Genomic DNA, 22,619 nt, shown 5'->3' with positions numbered 1-22,619 from the left:
ACATGCCTTATTATACACAGAAATGTCAATGGGTAAGAGCACAACATGAAAAAAAAAAAAAGGCAAAATGTGAAGAAAGAAGATGCCAAAGCAGGATATGTGAGTTCATGGGTTGAAGGTACTGGTTGGCAACAGTAAAAGCCTTGTTGCCAAACTTGTCTGTCAGCAGCTACTTGGGTTCTGGCTGTGGAGATCACCAAAGGAAAGAATGATTGCAGCTTTCACACAGTACTAGATACATTCATGGCAAAAACACCTTCAAAAGGGAAGCTCTGCAGACATTTCAGTCATCCTGGGGAAAGCAGTTGCTACAATAAGACCTGCTTGTGACAGCATGCAGGATAGTGGTGATGTGATAACTTGTGCAGCAATTGCTGTCACCTGAGAATTGGGATTTTTCTGTCCAGTTGTCACTATGCTGTGTTTTAGAGCAATGTAGGAAGCTGCCACCATCAGAGGTCACTGTATGAAGTTTGACTGCATGTCTTTGAAAGAGGATGAACAGTATAATAGATTGTAGCTTTCCTAACTAAGCATTGTTATCTTGTTGACTTACCTATATGTATGTATTTGTCATCAGTCTGGACGGTTAGAAACTCCACAAGGTTAGTAAGAATTTATAAAGTCTTGAATGTCACAAGAGCGTTGGGAAAGTCATACACTGTGTCTAAAAAAATAATAAAAATAATAAAAAAATAGGCAACATTAAAATTACAAAGCAGACCTTGAACATAGGGTAACCTGTAAGCAAACAAGCAAAAAGCAGTCTTACTGTGAAGCAGAAGACTTAAGCCCTTTGTGACACTTGGTTAATTCTCTTTAGGGGTTTTCTCATGAAACAACAGCTGATGCTGTTTTGAGAAGTGTTATTGAAGCTTTAACAATATGAAGATCTTTCATACAGGACAGAATACAAAAGGCATTCTTGAGACAGTTCCAAAATATACAGCAGAGGTTGTCAGTGCTGTGGTTAAGGGCTTGCCCAGTTTAAAACAAAAAAAAAAAAAGAAAGGGAGGGGAGGACTTTCCTGTTGGATTTATTTGTATTTTAAGTAGTAGAAATTCAGAAGTTGAAAGCACTTAAATTTTATTTTGCTTTTTTATCAAGGAACACAAAATGTGAAGACTGTGGAGGATATTTGTGTCCATAGATCTCTATCCTCTGGTGATGAAGATTTTCTCTTTTTTGGAATGAGTTCCAAGTATCACTTGAACTCTAAAATGTCCATTTGAGATGGAGATAAAGATATTCAAAATTGGTTTTCTGGGTACAGCACAGCCCAAAATGCTTGGCCTGGGAAACTGCAGTTCTGTGGACTTCTGATCCTTGCATACCTGCATAATTACATTCATTTGGGCTTTTGCTTTTATGCTTGTGTTTCAATAGCATTTTAAAATAAGTTCTGAATGTTTATAACACGATTTTTTCATGCAGAATATGTATGATTCTTGACATATTGTATGAATAAAATCATACATCATGAATGAAATCTGTCCTCTGTGACAATGAAATGAAAATTTAAGCTTGGCATACTTTGTGATGTCTTAATAAAAACTATAGCATTAAAATTCATTGAAGTTTTTTAAGACTAGTTTTTTCCTTTTCTTTTTAATCATTGAGCAGAAAGAAAATATGTTCTGCTGATCCTTTGTGTATTTCTCTGCCTTCTTAAATCATACATTGTCATGTTCCAATGAGTGTGTTATAAACAATGGACATAGGTGTCCCCGGGAGTACAGTAGCAGAGGATCCTTACTAGTGCTGTCCTACAGCAAACCTCAGGTGTCCCCAAGAAGGGACACTTCTGCAGGGCTAGCTCTTTTTGGGCAGTAGAGTTTTTTTAGCTGTGACCTCCCTTGTCTGTCAACATGACAACAATTTGAAAGTATCATCTCAACAGAAGATAGAGTTTTGATACTCTACATTTATTACTGGTAAATTGGAAAGTATAAACTCCTCTAAGCTGCTACTAAAACTTTCACTGGAAAGCAGAAATGCATTTCCTAGCATTGTATTAGAGGAAATAACTTGCAGAATCCCTTCCCAATATTCTATTCTGTAATAATTATTCCCAATCTAGAGCTACTCAGTCACAATCAAATGGACTTTTGCTAATCTTCTGGCTCTTACTCTACTTGTCCCATAGCATTTTTGCTATTGGAGGTAGGAAAATTGTAGCCTAAATTTTTAGGCTAAGGTTTAAGTTCTCACTTTGTGTTAATGTGTTTGCTGGGTTGTGATGCATGGTTAGATCCCAGTCCTCACACACTGGATAAGCAGAAGCATTTTGGAGAGCTGTCTCAGAACAGTCCTGAGAATATAATACTGATATACATGTCAGCTGAAGAACTATTGTGTGGTAACTGCCTATCACAAACTTCCCTGACTGTAAAAACTTCTTATGGCCTAAGAATTGGGAGCAAATGGAACAGTTCTGTTTGAATGAGATTTTAATGGTCTTTGCACCTGGAATTCTTTTGCATTCTATATCCGTTACATCTCCTCTCTTACATTTTTCCAACACTTATTTAATCTGAGAAATATTATATTATTTTTCTGCTAGTCACTGGTCCCTTCAGAACAAGTGAACATGGTAAAACAGGGTTAACAGACCTGTGGGACCAGTAAGTGAGCTAAGGGTAACTCCTATGAGATATGATGTCAAAGATGGTAATAAAATAAAAAATATTTATATACATGTACAGTGAAACTCATTGGAAGCCTGGACATGATTCACAAAGCTACTTCAATGAAAAAAAATATGTTGCAACTACTGGCAATGCTTCCGTAGTAACAATTTTTATTCCTCCTCTTCCATGTATCAGTTTAATGCATCTATTTGCAAAGTTCTGCTCCTTTTCTGCTTGCTTAGTTGATCCACAGCTAATATTTTGAGAGTGGTTGTGGCAGGGTTATCACAGTTTACAACCAAATAACTGTGAAGGCTAAATTAACTTGGATACCAAAGCCCTCTAATCACCCAAGTGATTCTGCAACTTCCCTGTTTGGCAGAAAATGAGATAGACTCCAGAAGAATAGTCATGAGAGCTAGTGCTGTGGTTCCAACTCTGCTGTGTGTAATCCTGGTGCCAGATTGTGGGATTCCCTGGGTTTTTCCCCTTTTCCTCTGGGTGCTGTAAGATACAGGAATAGGTAATAGAGAATTTTGTTCTCATTTGGCATATTCAGGTTTACTCGTGGCCAAATAATTGGTTGTTGTCATCACTGCTGCACACAATCTGCCTCTCTCAAAGTTCTGGAAGTGTGCTTCCTAGAATTTCCATAAATAAACTAGAAAAATGTGATCTCTAAATCTGGAGGAGAAAGGTAATTTCCCATGTTATGAATAGAAATAAATGCTTTATTCTTGTGCTGGCTGGGCTGGGATGGGGGTGGTGGAGGGGCATCAAAGCCTGAGTACTAGAAGCTGGAGAAGATAAATGAGATTAATATGTGGAGAATTGTGTGCATAGGTTGGTGTTTGGCCTTTTGATTCTGCTGAAGTTGTTAGTGTGAGTTCAGTATCCTTTGCTCCTTTTTTCCAAAGGATTTATGTGCTTCCTTGCCCTTTGCTTTCAGTGCTATCTGAGGCTGCAACAAAAGCTAGATAGAGGGAGAAGTGATTGCACTTCCTTTTGGCCACAAAATTTGCAGGATGACTGGTTAATTGAAGGTTGGAATTTAGCCTGTATTTACTTTATACAGACACATACTGGAAACATAAATGAGAGGGAGAACATTTGCCCCAGTGGCAAGTGGGTTTTGCCCTCATTATTTATCTGGTGATGATTTCTGCTGGTCATGTAATACCTGCTTCAGAGTTGATAAAGCCCCTCTGAGAGAAGGAGGCAATTTCAGGTACTGGGTGGGTGGAGACAGAATTTCTTATAACTTCCTAAGCCAGGCAAATAAATCATGTGAGTTAAAGTTACATTTACTGGCCTTTTTAAGATAATTTAGATAATTCCAGTTTATAGATAGGAAGGCACACTGTAAAACATCATTACTAGTCTCTTTGTAGTCTTTTACTGCCTCAGAAGAGGGCCAGTCTTTATTTGGTTGTTCTGAGGTTAACCTTTTATTATGTGGTTTTCATTCAATGGCAAGCAAGTATCTATCAGGATAAATTGCTGAAAGTGCACCATATCTGTTTATCTCACCTCCCTCCCCATCCCAAAGTGGGTTAGTTTACCATAAAACTGTTCTTCAAGGTAGTTTTCATAAAATCCAGACAGATTAGGCTTGAATTCTGTTTAAATTCTAACATTAGCCTATGTGATTCTCTCTTCTTATAGTTCTTGGCTTATTTACTAGAGTCATAGAATGACCTGGGTTAGAAGGGACCTTAAATTAAAGATCATCGAGTTCCACCCCCACTGCCATGGGCAGGGACACCTCCCACCAGACCAGGTTGCTCAAAATTCCATCCAGCCTGGCCTTGAACGTTCCCAGGGATGGGGCATCCACAGCCTGGCCTTGGACACTCCCAGGGATGGGGCATCCACAGCTTCTCTGGGCACCTGTTCCAGTGCCTCACCAGCCTCACAGCAAAGAATGTCTTCCTAATATGTAATCTAAACCTACTCTTTGAGTTTGAAGCCATTCCCCCTTGTCATTCCTCTATAGGCTCTTGTAAATAATGTCTCTCCTTTCATCATAAAGCATTCTGGGATTGTATCAGGTTTGATCACTTCAGTAGAAAATGTAAATTATAGTAATTGAGGAGCCAGTAGGAGAGGCATTACAGTGTTTAAGTCCTGCCGAATGAATTGTCCAGACTATAATGTAAAAGTGTAGTATTGCTGTTACCATTTGGAACATTTTCAGTGGTTTGGATTCAAATGCTTATAAAAAAAATGGGTGTTATAAATACTTAACCTGAAGAAATGGGTGCCTTTTGTGCTGCTGTTTCCTTATTTTGGTTTATTGTGTTTAGTAAATTGCTGAAGTTTGAATATGCAACAATTTGTTAAGGTTCTGTCATGTAATCTGTTGGTTTTTCTCTGTTGCAAGGATAGCTTTATCTTAATGCATCTGAAAACTTAACATTTAAATTACATGACAAGTTTTGATTGTAATTTAAATCTCTGTCAGATTTTGTTTATATCTCAAGAGTGACAGATTCAGTGAGGTTGATTGTTGGTTTGGTTTGGTTTTTTAGACATTATTTGATAATCAGATGAATGCTTCAAAAAAGGAAGACTCAGAAAGCATTAATAAAAATGACACTTCAAAGAAGATGTCTGTTGAGAGAGTTTATCAGAAAAAGACTCAGCTTGAGCACATCCTCCTCCGTCCAGATACCTACATTGGGTCAGTTGAACCCCTAACTCAGGTAAGGGTCACTAAATTTACATCTTAATGGTTTTTATTGTTTTAATGAGGAAATGTCTGTTATGGTTATTAAATAGACCCATCTCTGGTTTCGCAGTTTTCTGAGTTAGAAGGTTGAAAACTGTGGTCTTGTTTATGTGTGCATGTGTAGGAAGCAGATAGTACTTGCTTTAAGGCATGTAGTGCTGGGTTCATCTGAAAAGATAGGATCAAAAAATACTGAAATCCAGTCAAAACACAAACACCTATGTGTGAGCAGACAGCTCTGTGTGTATAGGTCTGTGCTCACAAACATGCTTATGTGCACACACATATCTATGCATATTTGTAAGTAGCATTTATACCAGGTGCAAAAATGCTTTGGTCTCTTGGTTTAGGTAGAGAACAGAGAATTTGAGCCTCCTGCTGGCACTTTCTTCAGTTGTTTTTGTGAAGTTGTAAATTGCTTTGAAATTCACTGTCTGTACTGTTGGGAGTTCCCCACGAAGCAGAAAATAATGGATTTTCATTATGGAATCTTTGTGGGTGCTTGCTGTAACTTCTGCAGACTTCTGCTTTTGTCTTGTATGGCTGCAGTAATCAGACTGTAAGAGGAAAGTTCCTGAAGGAAATAGATCATAGGGAATCATAGACTGGTTTACCAAGACAGTAAATACTTTATTTTATTTTGTTTCCATGTAGTTAATGTGGGTTTATGATGAAGATGTAGGAATGAATTGCAGAGAAGTTACCTTTGTTCCAGGCTTGTACAAGATCTTTGATGAAATTCTTGGTAAGTATTTTTAACAACAATACTGCCTTAGCATTGTGGAGTACAAGCTTTTCTAAGTGCTCTCAAAGTACGTTGACTTGAATCTAAGTTTAAATCCCAGACTTGAGTCCTGCTAAACTATAGAGCATAAAAATTTAGTGCATTCTGGAACTATAGAAAAGTTTAAAAGGAAAGAGTTTTCAGCTGAACTTTCAAGAAAATATAAATATTTGTTACTGAATATCCAAACTAGATCATTCTTTATGATCAATATTATTACAAGATTTTTAATCTGTGAAGTGTTTTTAGGGCTACAATTTAAAGTGACATTTGAAAGAAGATTATTCCTCTGAAAGAATGCAACTTCTGAGATGTCTGAGCGTTCACTTAGATCATCCTTTCATCAATCATTAAAACTTCCTCCTTCTCTGCAGAGGGATAGTGGTGGTAGTTTTCATAGATCATTTCTAGACTTCATACAGTTTTAAAATAAATGAGTATCATACTGCCATTAAAAAGCATTATGACTGAGGCACAAAAAAAAAGTTACTGTGACTTGCTAGTTGATGATACTGTGTTGGTGACAGCTACACGCTAATCAGCAGTAGATATGTGCAATATATGAGTACTGTGCTGTCTTCTGAACTGATCTAATTGACATAAAATTTTGGACTTATGAGCTTTTATGAAATTCTGTTAAAAGGATTGGTAGGATTACCTCATAAATTAAGTTATGGTCTACTGAGGTCAGTTTTGTCGTGACCTTCGTTAGGTTCACCACTTTTCTACATCTCTAAAATTGCTTTACAGCACTGTCATTTTTGAAGCAATATATCTTTACCAGATGGAAAATAATGCTTAATATTTTTTCTATATTATTTTTAACTTATTACTTAATTTGATAAACATGGTAATGAAAACCTTTAATTGCTTCTGTTTTGAGTGCTGCCTCACAGATCTAAGTTTTTTGGCTTTTCATGTTAGGGAGACCACTTCCATATTGTCCCATTCAGAAGGAAGATCATATTCTGTCACTATTGTACCACTTCACGGCTTATTGCTGCTTTATGAAGCACTGATAAGTGCTCCAGAGAGTGTGGTTTGAGAGCTAGGGGACAATGTAATAAAATTATGAAAATGGGACATTTTGGCTATGCATGCTTTTGAATGAAACTTCATGATTTTAGCAAAAACACTTTGAAATATCTGATCTTATGCTGAGGTCCTTATCAGCTGGTAAGATATTGTACTTTGGTATTTTGGGTTTTTACCTTCATCTGTTTCATGGATGATGAGACAGAAACTGAAAAATACTGTAATGTGTTTTCATATTTAATGGCCACAGTCACATTTCTGCTTCCTGTAGTTCATATACATGGCAGTGCAATTCAACTAAATTCTGGTTGAATGTTAATTTCGAGTTATCCTTGTTTTGTTCCTAAACTGTGTAGACTGTTTGTTACAAGTCTTGCATGTTGCAGGCTCTTTAAAGAGAGCTTTTGCTGCAGTCAAAACACTCTCTAATGAATGTCACTTTCTTGGTGGGTTTCCATGTGTAAACTGGTCTGGTGATGATATAAGTTTCTAGGGTTTCTCATCTATATACTGCAGTGAATATCCAAACAAGAACAACACGAGAAGAATGAAGTGCTCAGTATGTTAAGAACAGTTATGAGCTCACAAAATACACTTCTATATTTATTTCTGATATAGTCTAACTGCTAGAAATAGAATCAGTAATTATAAGAAGGTTGAAAAATATCTTCTTGTAGTCACTTGGTTGTATTTATAGACTCCAGTGCTAAGGTACAAAATATATACAAAGAGCTGCCAGATTAAGAAATACCTGACTGTTGTAACTGGTGGTGGAATATGTATAAAATCACTTTTACAGACCAAGAGATTAATAATTGCCTATGAAGTGTTAATTTATGCTACTTTGTTTCATAGTAAATGCTGCTGACAATAAGCAGAGGGACAAGAATATGACTTGTATTAAAATATCCATTGATCCGTAAGTAAAAGCATGTTTTCATTTGCTTTCCTTGCCAGTGCTATTACAGTTTAGATTTGTACAAATGATTTTACTGATGAAATTGAATTTCTTGAAAACAAAATATTTTTGGAATTGTTTCCATTGGCTTCATATTTTAAGATGAAGAGGTGAATTAAAACTGGTTAACATTAAGTGCTACCATTCTGAATTTATAATAATTGCTTTCCTTAACCATTTGATAGGGTTTGAATGAAACTTAAAACCAGAAGTTCATAAAATTTATGATAAATTTAAATTGGCAGTGCATAACTATAGCCAGCCAGGTTTACAAATCTTTACAAATCTTAAATACCAGGTTTGAAGTTTTGTAACAGTTTTGCCCCTCTTGAACTTCTGTGTTAACTCCTTCAGCATCAGGATAAGACTGAATTAGTCATCTATATCACGCTGAAACTTCATGTTGCAAACACTTCCATTACCATGTTTTTTGAAACTAAATACTTGAAGAGATCATTTTAGGTGAGAAATACTGTATTTAAATAGATGCTGATTGGGTTCCTTTGGTAGTATTTTTTCACTGACATGTAACTGAATAATGAATGATTTAGTAGCTAGTTTTCAAACCTAACCTTTAGGATAAATATGCTGAGAAGCGATTTTTCCACTTCCATCATGGAGTGGGAGGGAAATTGTAAATGTTTAAATTTGCTAGACCTGTCCTGATTTTGAACTCTCTAATAGTGAAAAATGAAAATCCTATGTAAGAGCTAGATATATTAGTGATGCCAGATATTTATGGATTTTGGCACTGTTATATAAAATAAGTCACAATATTTATCATAGCTCAGAAATGACACTTTTAAACAGATGATAACTTGTCTGGATGGACTTCAATGAAACCTTAAAAGCTACATCTCTATTTTGAATTTAATGCTGTCACTAATTGTCAGGCCCCTGTTGCAGTTCATGTTGACAGTGAAAGCTCTTCAAACAATTTTTTTGGAGTTATTATTGTTGTATGAAATACTGTTGTGTATGGACAATTAAGCTCCTTCTTCCAAGACATCTAATAAGCAAAAATAAGTGGAATTTTTTGTAATTAAAATTGTTAGAGCTCTAAGTAAATGTGGTAAGATAATGGTCTTTTGCTATATTTTTGTGTAGGCAATTTTATTTGCTATGTTTAAACAGATATGCAGAAGTCTGTTTTCAAGATTGCATTCATTTGCTTAATGCCTTCACTATTTTCTAGGGAATCAAACATTATCAGCATATGGAATAATGGAAAGGGGATACCAGTTGTGGAACACAAAGTAGAGAAAGTATACGTACCTGCTTTAATCTTTGGGCAGCTACTGACTTCCAGCAACTATGATGACGATGAGAAAAAAGTTACAGGCAAGGCTATTTAATGTGCTTTGTTTTATTCAGTTAAGCCATTGTGTGACTCTTCAGTATGCTTCCCCTTCTCAATTTTTGTCTTTATTTTCTGTTTCATAGCAGGTGATTACTCAGTCGCCATTACTTTAGCTCTTTATTAGGGTAAAAAGACTTAAGGGAAATATCCTACTTTTCCTCTTTTAATACCAGTGTTTACAGAGACCTTTACATTTACATCTCTAATGTCAGTACTCATTACTGAGTGACAAAAAACATACTTCTATATTTTAATTGTAATCTATATGAGTATTTAAACACTTGTGCTCCTGAAATGCAGGGAAAAATAAATTGGATAAATTAGGATATGGTTTATTATCCTAAATTTAAACTGACCCTAGTTTACTATATGTTGTTTTTTTCAGGTGGACGCAATGGCTATGGTGCAAAACTTTGTAACATATTTAGTACAAAGTTTACAGTTGAAACTGCTTGCAAGGAGTACAAGCACAGCTTTAAGCAGGTATAGAAGTGTTCAAAGCTTCTGTCCTTTTTTTTTTGCTGTAGTTACAGGTCTAAAATCTAACACAGATAGGAATGTTTAACAAAATGGATAATTTCTCATTCAAAGGGATGTGTAGAATTTGCAGGCTAGGTTAGTTCAGTTGGTAAAAATTGGTATTTCTTATGTTAGGCTTCTTGGGTAAAATAATACTTTCTTTGAACTGTTTGGTGACTAAAAAAACTCCAAATTTCTGTTAAAACAAAATTATATTCATGTACCTGTGAAAAGGAACATAGTCCGTTGAAACATTTTGAAATTCCTGTTGTGTAATCTGTTAAAAAAATTTTTCTACTTAGCTATGCAAACATAGAAACAATCATCTGTGTAATTTTGTATGGTGTTAAGAAACAGATTTTTCAGTTTTTATGTCATGAATTTAACTAGCCCCACGTGGACTTCAGTGCAAACCCCCCACCTGAACCCAATGCTCATTGTTTGCATACAGACCAAGAATGTGATCAGGTCTAGTGTATATAGCTTTGAAATGGCCACCTTTCTAAAAGTTTAAAGTACTTTGGCAGAGTATTAGATACCAAAGTTCCTTGGCTTTACAGTCTTTGCCAGCTGGGGGCTTTCTTTTCTTACTTTCTGGACAATTAATTAATTTTCTGGTCATGCTGTCATATCACTACATAAATAATACACTTAATCTGTTACGCCCGTCTCTTAAAAAATGTAATATTTTATGCTGACTGCCAAAGGGCAAATTAATATTGGTTCAAGTGTACTTTTTGAAAATTACTAAATGCTTTATGGCTTAAAGTGCTCTGTTTGCAGTATTTTCAAAATCTGTGAAAATTTATTAGAACTGAGCTTTGATATGTGCTGTGAGCAGATATCGGCTTGATCATGCAGATGTGCCCGTGTTCTTGAATAGGGAATGATGCAAGATTCCTGAGTCAAATCTGAGCACCTTGGGTTTTTGGGGACTTTTTGGCACACTGCACAGCCACCAAGATGCTGTCTTAGAAACTACTAAGTCTCTGCACAGGGACTAACAAGCCTCTCTGTAGAGGTGTGTAGTAGATCGAAAGTATTAAATGGATGGGTAACAAGGACTGTAATCCCAGCTCACTTGTATCTAATTTTGGGAGTTCTGTGGGAGGCTCCACTTGCATTAGAATCATGTCCCTCAGTGTAATAATACCTGCATGTTTCCAGAAACCACAAATATGCTGTCACCTATGCTTGTGCTTACCTCTGTAAATCAATTAACTTTGTGTAGTGTTTTACCAGAGGAAATTTCTAAAGGAAGTTTGTGAGCTTTTTCTTGTGTAACTGTTGCAATCCCAGCATAGCTAGAAAAGGGAATAAAGGGGGAGGATAATGTGTTGTAAAGTAACATCTAAAATGTTTTGTTTCCAAAGACTTGGATGAACAACATGATGAAGACCTCTGAACCCAAGATTAAGCATTTTGAAGGTGATGACTACACATGCATTACATTCCAGCCAGATCTGTCTAAATTTAAAATGGAAAAGCTTGATAAGGATATTGTGGCCCTGATGACAAGACGAGCGTATGATTTGGCTGGGTCGTGCAAAGGAGTCAAAGTCATGTTGAATGGGAAGAAACTGCCTGTAAGAACATCACTTGATATATCTTGAGTGTACTGAGAGTATTTGGTGCAGATATTTGACTGTGACCTGTTGCTTGTAGGTAAATGGATTTCGCAGCTACGTAGATCTTTACGTGAAGGACAAGCTGGATGAAACCGGAGTCGCGCTCAAAGTCATCCACGAAGTCGTGAATGAACGATGGGATGTGTGCCTCACTCTGAGTGAGAAAGGGTTCCAGCAGATCAGCTTTGTAAATAGTATAGCTACCACAAAGGTGAGTGGTTAGAGCAAATGGTACAAAATGGAAATGATAAAATGCGTGCTGAGGCCATGCCCAGTCAGGTGTTTGATAAAACAGTGAGTCTGGGTTGCTATAAATAAATAGGTGAGGTAATCCAATGCATGAGAGGAGCTGGCAGAGCAATTGGATGCAGTCAAAATACATTCATAGCAGTATTTCTACATAAGCACTAGTTTTGAAAACGCTAGTAATCATTATTGGTGATACTGATATCTTATGTGAGCATGCATGGTGTTGAAGAAAATGGAACTAATTTATTTCTTCCTCTTAAACACATTGTAATAAGATAATTCTGGAAGTAAAGTTTAAAAGTGTACAAATACCTTTAAAGCTACCAGTAGCAAGTTTGGAGGACAAAAATGGCTTTTGATGTCCTTGAGAAATGGCTGTCCATGATGGAGAAAATTGCCCTGAAGTTGTTGAGATTAATTTTCTTTTATTTGTGTATCTTCATAAGGATACCTAGGTTTTCTTTGCAACTATAGTAGTAGTGATATAATAAGAAAGAAAGATCTTAAGTTAGCAATGTGCTCAGCATACTAAGTAAAGTACAGCTCGGTGCTTCTCGACTTATGGGGATGGTCAGGCAGGAAGGTCATCATCTGAAACCAACCAGCGTAACTCCTATTTACACCCTTTTGGCATGGACCAGCTTTAGGGATCTGTGGTCCACCATGGTGAGAAAAAAAGTCTTTGTCACTTCTGCTCTTCACAAATTGCACTGGATGAGTGACCTAACAACTAGGCAGTTAAGCTGTTAGCTCTTACTAAACAGTCTACTTGTTAGAGGTAGCACATCTAGCAAGCTGGATTTAACAAGATTAGAACAAGCAGTCCTAGTAACAGGTGAGACTGTTTCTAGAGAATCTTAACTGTGAGCTTTCTAAAAGATGGGAAAGGTAAGAATTGTTAATCAGGCACTTTGAAACCTCTCCTTGCTCACACCTCTGTTGAAAGAGTCAGAAGAAAATTCTAATGGTATCACAAATGGTTCATAAGCACCAGTGGTTGCACTTAGTCTGGCAGGTGCCCAAAATTGTCAGTGTTAATCTTGGTGTTAGCTAGTGTTTGGTGGGACATAATTTTTATTACATAACTTCTTTTCAGTCTCTTTCAGTGTAGCTGAATGAATGGTAACTGGGCAAGTTTAATTAATTAATTTAATTGTAGAATATTTACTTTTTAAGTGTGCATTGCAATTAAAAACTTGGTCAGAACTAGGGATGACAAATCAGGTAGTTGAAGGGTTACAGCTTAGTTTTAGTTCAGGCCTCTTTGTGCAGCATAAAGAAGAAAAACAACATGACCTTAAAGAGGTGTACAATACTTTCATGGAGAAACTAGCAATATAGAGAAACTTCATTATGGCTGATAGGAAGCTAAAAAAAATGGTTTGAAAAAACTGAATACTTCTTGATTCCTAAGTAAAATAAATTGCATACACTTACTCTGAAGATTTTGGATTTTACTCTTCTGGATCAATTTTCACCATCATGCAGTTACACATATATTGTTATTAGATATTCTTTTGAAATATGCTTAGGAAAAAGTTCTGTGTATTCTTCAAAAGTAAGTGTTGTAATTTCTAGTTTTCCCCACTCTCTCTATCCATGCTTTATGTGTTACTGGGTATGGGATGCTGGGGCAGGAACCCCCCTCACCAGCAATTTTTGACCAGCTACCCAGGGATGGGACATAATGGGAGGTAATTAACTGTATCAGCTGCCTGCCCCCTTATCTGCTAACAAGTGAGGAGCTCATGCTAGCATTTAATTGTCACTGTTTGCTGACAGCTTTTTGTTTCTGAATCTGGGTAAATTTCACCCAGCTGTAACTTTCCTCCATCTTTTTTTAAACTTGCTGTAAATTGCAAGTAAGTTTTTTTAGGTTGCTGTCATGGTGTTTTTTGAGGGGTGTTTGGGAGGTCAGGCAGTATTTTGAGGTACAACTCCCTTGCTTATTTCGTGTAAATTTGTTACCTTTTCCAGCTCCCCATTTAATCAATGTTTTGCCATAGCAGACTGCCACAAAATTCAACTTCAGGCTCTGATACCACAGTTGAGAGAGTGTTTGTAGCTATTAACATTTGTACAGATAACCTTCAGTGAGACTTGAAAACTGATTAAACATGGTCTTCTTAAGTTCTGAATTTCAAATACTAGCTGTGGCAAAAATTGTAATAGAAACCTCAACAATTAACATAGCAATCTAATGCTATGTATATACTTTAATATGGTGGAACTGCTAACTATAATATTACCAGTCATTTTAGCAGAAATGTTCAGCCAATACATTTGCAGTTTCAGAAGGTAGACTTGCATGGAGAGAGAATTCCAACCTGCTAAAATTTGCTGGAGTTCAGCAAGAAGTTCAGGATTATTCTAGATTTCAGAGTTATTTTCATAAAATAAATATAATTTTTTTAAATGGAGAAGAAAATAGGATCAAAATTGTAAAACTAATTAAATGAAAACTTCAAATTCATAGTTACCTTCTGAATTTTTCTACCATATAAACCATTTATCTGTCCATAGAGTTAAGATGTAGCTTGCCTCCAAATCAGTGGAAACTGTTGGCTATGAGAAGAATAGAACAGTATATAGGAGGCAGTCAGAGCTTCATTTTTAAGATTTTTGTTAGCACCTAATTAGATACCTTTGCATCCTGAAGTTTGCAAGTTTCCATCATTACCTTCTGGAAAAAGAAGGTTATGCAGTTCTAGCTCTCTTCCCCCATAATTCAAAAGTTGTAACAGTCTTTGGCAGCCCTCTAGATTCAGAGGGTGTTTTTGCCTTTGTGTCTTTTATGGAATTGTTCTGACAGCTGGGGCGGTTCCAGACTGTTCTGGTCCATTTGACACCTGCTGGTGAGATGGTTGAGAAGGTCCCAACTCTGAGCTCTGAGCATCCCTCACTCACAGCTGCTTAAGAATGGACTCAGGAATGGTGAACTGCTGTATAACTAGTAAATTGCTGGTTTTCTTGGTATGTCAGTTGCTACTTTTAGCAAAATTTAAAAATTGCTAAAGTTTTAAATGCAAAAATATATTGAGATGTTCCCATGAGCATAAATTTTCAGTAATGTGATGAGTAAAAGAAATGCATTTCAAGATTGCCATTCAAGTGTGGAATGATTTTGAAATGTGTAATTTGATATTTTCCAGTAATAGCTTTTCTTTACAGTTTGGAAATGGATTTATTTTTCTTTAAAGTGGCAGGATATTGATAGATCCGCTTTCCATTGAACTCTCTCTCTACTGAAACTCTGTCATCTATTGGTGGATACAAACTGTTGTGTTTTAATTTTGGCAGCTTTTGGGGTTTAGATGTGGGTTTTTTGGTTGGCTGTTTTTTTAGAAGAAATGCCATGAGAAAAGACTTTGCAGGGTGCTTCTAATGGTTTGTGTTGCTGTTTTAGTAGATGACTCTAGGAACTGAGAGAAACCATAGATGGTTACTTTGAAGTGCAACTGCTGGTTTGGTTATGACTAATAATATTTACTAGCTTAACCATTTTGGTTTTATCTACTCTTTTTTTTTTTTTTTTTTTTAATTTAAATCTCTGCTTTCTGCATGAAGCTGAGAACAGCTGCTATCCCCTCAATTTGACTTCTTTACATCTTCAGTCTTTTCACATCCATATTCTGCCTTAAAATGTAGAATCCTAACTTTTGGGGTTTGATTGCTAGCTGTTTTCCTCTTTTTGGCTGCTGTTTATGCTTGGTTTTGTTTTCTCTTACTTATTTCTTATCTATCCTATACTTCTTCATACCTGTCAAAAGCTTTTTTTTTTCCTCCTCAGTTCTATTTTAAATACAGCTTTAAAGAGCAAGGGTTTTTCTGCTTGTTACTTCATGATGAACTTCTCCATAGACAAATGTTCTTTGTTCTGTCTGCCCTAATGTAGATTGTTCTGAACAGGAACCAATATTTAGTCTGTATTTTTGTAAGGTGCTAACTGATGTAAAGCAAAGGTGATCTGTGTAAAATACGGAATTTTGAGTTAGGTATGTTTTCATTTTATGGGATATGCCTGCATCACTCCACTTTTACAAGATTTTAGTCAAAGGGATATGAACTTCTATGACAGCCACTAGAATTTACCATTTTATTAATATTCTGGCTTTTTTGTCTACAAATTTAAAGGAAGGTATTTGAGTAATCAATCAATTAACTTCTGTCGTCCTCACTTGCATGAAGACTGAATGACCTGGAAAAAACATATTTTTCTGTCTTATGCTGCAACTCAGTGTGCATAGATTTCTGTACCAAAGTATGACTAAAGGAATTTTGTTAATACAGCTAAAAACTAATAGGAAATTTAATGATTATTTTGTTTATTATTTGTTTTTTTTTTTCCTCTTCCCTCATTCAGGGTGGTAGGCATGTTGATTATGTGGTGGATCAGGTTGTGGGCAAACTGATAGAAGTGGTGAAAAAGAAGAATAAAGCTGGAGTTTCAGTCAAACCATTTCAGGCAAGTAACTTTATGCAAAAATACTGGAAAAAAAAGAATGTGAGAATTTTGTTGAGTAAATTGGTTTCTATGTTTTAAACAGGTGAAGAACCATATATGGGTTTTTGTTAATTGCTTGATTGAAAACCCATCATTTGATTCCCAGACGAAGGAAAACATGACATTGCAGCCTAAAAGTTTTGGGTCTAAGTGCCAGCTCTCTGAGAAATTTTTTAAAGCAGTAAGTAAACCTCTTTTATTCCTTTGTGAATGGTAATTGACACACTGGACCAAATGTATGTATGTTCTGTAGCAGAAGATTAGTTATAGTTCATTGTGGTACTGCAGTGACATTTGCATACTCGGGAAGTGGGGTGAAGGAATGTCTGTTCATCCTCTGGTCTTAATAATGGATGCAGTGACTGTGTTTTGATTGATGCCCTGGATTTAAAATTCACATGATCAGCTTGTTTGTTGGAGATTCTGGCATTTACATTGGTAAATGAAATTAATTCGACTCTTTAAAATGTAAATGAGGTCCTTGATCAGTGGTTTTTGTGTTAAAGTATTTTTCTGAAGTTGAGAATATTGTCTGCCTTACTCTTTGGTATCAGTTCTATTCTGTTTCACTGGAGTGAAAAGAGAGGGAGAGGATGTTTCATATTTACTTGTTCATGCAGTAATCAAGGAAATGCAAAATGGTGCCTGTAGTATTCAAAGTGATCATTGTTGTCAGGAAGTAAGTTTAAAATTTTTCGAAGATGTGTTAAGAATTGCTGTTCTAAATGAATATATTTGTAGAAATACCTCAGAGAGGTTTTTCCTCTACTACATTTTCATACAATGAAGGAAAAGTAGAATTCTGTTAGCCAGAACTCATTTTACTAAGTCCTGTGTAATGCCAGTAGCCTTAAATGAAACTCCACTAGTGAGGAGAACAGTGCCACTGCTAATACTCCTGGCATCAAAACTTAACTGCTTGTATAGTGGTTTGTTCTTCTAATTCTGTGTTATCGGTGACATTCCTTCAGAATTTAGAGAAAAAAAATAATACAAGGGTCTTGTATAACAAAATCTGAAGAATAAATACATGTTGTATTACCATCAGCAGGTTTGGTTTATAGTGTTTTTCATATTCCCAGAAGTAAACATTGATTTCCAGATGCATTAAATGTGCAGCACAATCTCAACAATGAATGCTGTATTATGGGGGATAATTAAAAGCCAAAGCTCACAGTATTTTGCTCCATCTGTGTTTTCTTTTGATGTGAAACAAAACTTAAAGCAGTTTTAGTTTAGAAAATATATTATATGCTATTTTTGCTGCAGATGTGTTTCTAAAATTGGTATCAGATTCTCAAGTGATTGGTAGAAAGCTTGTTCTTAAATAGTTTTGATTGTCTTTCAGCCATTTTGAGTCATTTCCAAAGAAAATTTAAATGGTCATAAATACCCCATAAGGCTGCTTTTTGCTGTCAAAATCCAGGAAACAAGTGCTTAGTACCTAAAACGTCTCACCACATCAACTCCACAGCATAGGACATCCTCTTGTTATGTCTCCTTTGCTCTTTCCATCAGTTATAGAAGTGGTGGAAAAGGAAACTGTTTTTGTGTTGTGTTTTAGTTGTATGTGCATTAAGTGCTAAATACTAAGGTGTGTATTAATCCCTTGACCTTTCATAGATTCAGTTTTTAAAATTTAGAGGACCTTAGAAATAGTGTTAATGATTTAAAACTGAGATATAAGAATCTGCTGTCTGAAGCTTTACTTTTCTCATCCACAATTCTGATTTGTTGCTTTTGTTGCTTGTAGGCCTCTAACTGTGGTATCATAGAGAGTATTTTGAATTGGGTCAAATTTAAGGCACAAACTCAACTGAACAAAAAATGTTCTTCAGTGAAACACAGTAAAATCAAGGGCATTCCAAAACTGGATGATGCTAATGATGCTGGTAAGAGGACTTACTTTTAAATTCTTTACTGTTTCATAAATTCTTCACAGACATGCTAATTTGAAACCTGACTTATATTTCTCATCCTTATGTGTTTTTTAATAAAAATCTTTCTGGTTTTCTAAACTTCCTAGAGCTAGAATGGAAATGTGATGGTGAGTTTGGTGTCCGGAATGCTGTCCTCTTTAGGGTAGAGAATTAGTAACACTGAACAAAAGTGGCAGTCTAGGTTGGTATTGGAAGAGTGTGTATCTTCAGTTGTGGTTTCCTGCTAAATGGTGGTACCAATATTCCATTTTGGAGGTGACTGGTCTTCTTGACCTTTCTAATGTAGAAAGATCAGAATCTTTGCAGGGTCAGAGGGTATAGGAAGTAAATCACATAGTGTGCAGACCTGAGGGGATGGCTCAAGAGACTTATTTCATTAGATTTAAATGCCATTAGGTTCCTGTCTGGGAATATAGGGCAAGCTGGCAATCTCTGCTGGCTTGCTTCCTTAGCACAGATGAGGGATCAGGATCAGCTGGCAGTCTTTGTGCCAGTAGCAATGGGATGGGAGTTGTTGGATGATTTGAGGGGCACACATGGCTAAAGAGCTCAAAATGTTGCCAATCTGTGTTATTGTTAGGTGGTTTTTAATACATCCTCACGTTAAACAAAGGTAAGAGAAATTGCAGTGAAGTATGTGGGTGGGCTGAGCAGGTAAAAGCATGAACACTAAGAAAGAGGCTTGGTTTTGGTTGGGTTTTTTGGTTGGTTTTGGGGTTTTTTTGGTGCTTCAGTGTTCAAGCCAAAGATGACTTGATGAGATGATGGTTCTGTCTCATTTTCCTCTCTTTCTTTTTGGTTCTTTGCTTATTAATTTTTAATTGAGCTTTCTTCAGTATTTAATTACTTTTTAATTTATTCAGATGTCATATTTTGCCTCAAAAGTTGATAATTGCATCTACTCTAGTATTTTGCCTGTGGAATTTTCACTCCTCATTCAGATATATGTTCCTCATACTTTTCTTGCTAAGAAGATTGTGTGCTTGAAGAAATTATGTTTTTTTCATGGATATCAAGCCTAGTACTCCTAACTCATATAATGAATTATTTTGGACACACTTTCTGGTAGTTTTTTTTAGCTTTGCTTTGGAGATCAGGCTTCAAAAATCACTTCTTACTCTTTTTTTTGGCTGGGGGTGAGGGGAAGGGAGAATCTCTAACAAGGGAGCTAATAAAATATTCTATTGGTTTTCATCCTGAAGGTGGCTCAACTAAAAAGGCATATAGGGATTCATTTGGGCTGAACACTCATGCCTAAAGCTTTGCATGACTTGAATGCCTGTTACCCAGGTATTTCTCTGATGCCTAATTATTGTTTCATGTTGAGGGAACTCTGTATCTCCTGAGGAGGCTTAGCCAGGTATTGGTTTGTTGAAGATGTGGAATTTGCTGGATTTTTGACACTGAAGACATTGCACCCAGGAAGTGCAGCAGGGAGAGAACAGTCTCTGGCCACAAACCCCTCTGACTTTAGTTATTCCTGTGGTTTTTAGATTTTGTCTTTGCTTTAAGAGTGAGTTTGAAGCTGACGTCCAGCATCCACATGTCTCTTGTGTGCCTGATACCCTGAATGTTATTATCATTGCCAGTTAATGCTAAAGTATAGGAGAGATGTGTATCTGTAGAGTGATGCACGTGCTGCAGATTTCCTCCCTCTCCTCTGTAATGAAAGAGTCCTATACCTGGTCATTCTTGCCATCTTGAACAGCTATACATTGTTCTGTGCCTTGTTGGGGGAGAAGAGGTAGAAATCAAAACAAAAATTAAGAATATAGGATTGTAAGGGAGCAGCTAGATTGCTAAATCAGGTGAAGCATAAAAGCATTTTTTGAACCTGTCAGTTCATGTAATTTTGTCTTGGAGTTCTTTAGAGCTGTGCTCAGGAAAATACCTAGCATATTGTATTTCCATGACATTAATTGCTACTGATTGCATGCATTCCAGAAGAAAGTGAACTTGAATGACATTCACATGTGTTTTCTGCAGTTCATTTATGAAAAACAGTGGCTTTTATATATTCTAAAACAGCAGACTGATGTTTTTCTAGGTGTTTAGAGTCCACCTTGCTGGTAGGTAGTCACTGGCAGTGTCAAAAACTGCCTTAGGTTATATTAAGCTACATGTCTTGATTCAGAAAACTAAAGGTGCTGAATGTAAGTTCTGTGTAATAGGAAGTATGGGGTGGTCTTTATCTACCAGCTAAAGGCAAATTACTCCACACATTTTAAATACCACTATATTCAAAACTACCTTATTATCAGTAGGTGAGACTCAACCAGCTTTAAGTTTTTTGGCATCTTTCCTACCATAGGCCTTGATAAAATATCAAAGCCACTTAATGAGCATTTGCACTGTAGCAGAAGGGTGGGTTCCTTTTCAGCTTGCTTGTTATTTAGAACATCTACTCCACTGCTACAGTTGCAATAGGCAGAACATAAACGTCATTCCAGTTTTGAGCACACAGGCACCAAAGTGCTGTGTGTCTTGTAGAATCCAAATTACACTGTTAGTAAAGATTTGTTTTTCTGTTTGAGGAATTTGTGAGGTATAAGAAGTGCAAATGTTCTCATCGTTTGAGCTTTTCTCGCAATTTTTTGTGCAGTTGTCTGGCTTTAGGTGATAGACAATTAAAAGGGAAAACCACAAAAATGTGATTTAACAATTTACTATTTAAAGTATACTGTGAGGAAAGTGAAAAATGCAGAATGGGAAATAATTCCTGTATGTAACTCAGACATGCATAATGTATGTGTGTAAGAAATTTGCAGCCAGCAAACTGAAATGGTGAAGGTAGAGAAGCAATCTGTCTTTTTTATGTAGATGTGTGGGAACCATTATATAAGATGTACCACTATTGCATCTCATTTTGTCTATTTTGCTCCTTGTCCATAGCAATCCATAGTGTACTGCTAAGGGCAAGGATACTCATTGCTGTGCAGTTTGAGTGGTATGGAAGGCCATCCCTAAGAAGAGAAATTCAGCCTACTTAAATTAACTGATGAGAGGAAATTACCTGTAGACTAGAAAGAATTCAACTGCATTTCTTTTGTTTGAGTTATGCTTTTCTGGGTTTTTTTCCCCTCTACTTCTTCCTGGGCTGCAGGTGGCAAACATTCCTTGGACTGCACGTTGATATTAACAGAAGGAGACTCAGCCAAATCTTTAGCTGTCTCTGGCTTAGGTGTTATTGGTAGAGACAGATATGGAGTCTTCCCACTCAGGGGCAAAATTCTCAATGTCCGAGAAGCTTCTCACAAACAGGTGTGTAGTTTTGTCCTTTCCTTTTTGCTGACAAATGGATGTCCTCCTGTTTATTCTTGATTTCTAGATTTACATCTTCATATTTTAATTTTTTCATGGAAGTTTTGTGACTGAGATTTCTAAAGTACCAGCTATTTTGAAGCCTGGGATAAGCCTGTAAATATTAACTGCAGTACTGCGATGATAAGGTTAATTTCTTCACTTCTTCATAGCAAGATTTCCTTCCACTTTCCTTCACAAGTGGAAGGAAATCTTGCTATGACTCATATTCACATTTCACATGAGTACCTGAAGCCCCTAAAAATTTGTATTCTCTCCATTACTATGTGATTTCGTGGACTCACAACATGAGTCAGTAGCCAGCAGCATTACCCCTTCATATTGCTCCTGCTGCCATTCATAATTTGGCTGTAATAAGAGGTGTGCTGCAGATGCCCATAAAAACAGTGGGAAAAGAAGGCAGCTTTGTCAGATGACTTTTTGTTACATGTTCAGTTCTCTCCCAGCCTTCCTGATCCAAAGTGCTCTGGCTGTAGAGGAGAAAGAGTGGTGCAGTCTTGAAAATTTGACTGTACAGAAGAAATCATTACAAGTGCAAAGGCTTCAAGGGTGGGAATAAAAAGCTTATGAAGATGAGGGTGCATTGGAAGAATAGCTATAAATCAAGACTGGGATGTTTCTTAATCTCTGCTTTTTACACTGACTGCAAAAGTAACTTTTTTGTACAGATTATGGAAAATGCAGAAATCAACAACATCATCAAAATAGTTGGATTACAATACAAGAAAAGCTATGAAGATCCAGAATCTCTGAAAAGCTTGAGATACGGAAAAATTATGATCATGACAGATCAGGTAAGTCTGAAATTCACAAGTTTTAATTTACAGAGCTTCTTACAATGTGTTTTGCTGCAGTTTCAAAGGTTCTGAGGTTTCTTTAAGGAATAATTTATCTGTGTTGTTTTGGTTACTCTAAATGTATAGCTGAACTTTGCTGCAGAAAATATCAAGAAACCAAAG

The 22,619-nt window shown here is 36.4% G+C and overlaps 1 protein-coding gene across 4 annotated transcripts in view; it reads left to right on the top strand.

Moving 5' to 3' along the window:
• TOP2B (DNA topoisomerase II beta) overlaps window positions 1-22,619 on the top strand; it is a 60,950-nt gene that overhangs the window by 12,757 nt on the left and 25,574 nt on the right. For all 4 annotated transcript variants that reach the window (XM_059490580.1, XM_059490566.1, XM_059490574.1 and 1 more), the window contains exons 2-13: window positions 5,163-5,336; window positions 6,017-6,107; window positions 8,037-8,100; window positions 9,335-9,480; window positions 9,885-9,982; window positions 11,392-11,604; window positions 11,684-11,857; window positions 16,259-16,360; window positions 16,443-16,580; window positions 18,153-18,291; window positions 21,443-21,600; window positions 22,329-22,454. In XM_059490580.1, coding sequence (XP_059346563.1) covers window positions 5,163-5,336; window positions 6,017-6,107; window positions 8,037-8,100; window positions 9,335-9,480; window positions 9,885-9,982; window positions 11,392-11,604; window positions 11,684-11,857; window positions 16,259-16,360; window positions 16,443-16,580; window positions 18,153-18,291; window positions 21,443-21,600; window positions 22,329-22,454 — 1,623 coding nt within the window. The remainder of the gene's footprint in view (window positions 1-5,162; window positions 5,337-6,016; window positions 6,108-8,036; window positions 8,101-9,334; window positions 9,481-9,884; window positions 9,983-11,391; window positions 11,605-11,683; window positions 11,858-16,258; window positions 16,361-16,442; window positions 16,581-18,152; window positions 18,292-21,442; window positions 21,601-22,328; window positions 22,455-22,619) is intronic.

The sequence above is a fragment of the Ammospiza nelsoni genome, chromosome 1 (assembly GCF_027579445.1).
Source record: "Ammospiza nelsoni isolate bAmmNel1 chromosome 1, bAmmNel1.pri, whole genome shotgun sequence".
NCBI lineage: Eukaryota > Metazoa > Chordata > Aves > Passeriformes > Passerellidae > Ammospiza > Ammospiza nelsoni.
Note: the sequence above shows the minus strand (reverse complement) of the source record. Positions and strands in the feature narration are given on the sequence as shown.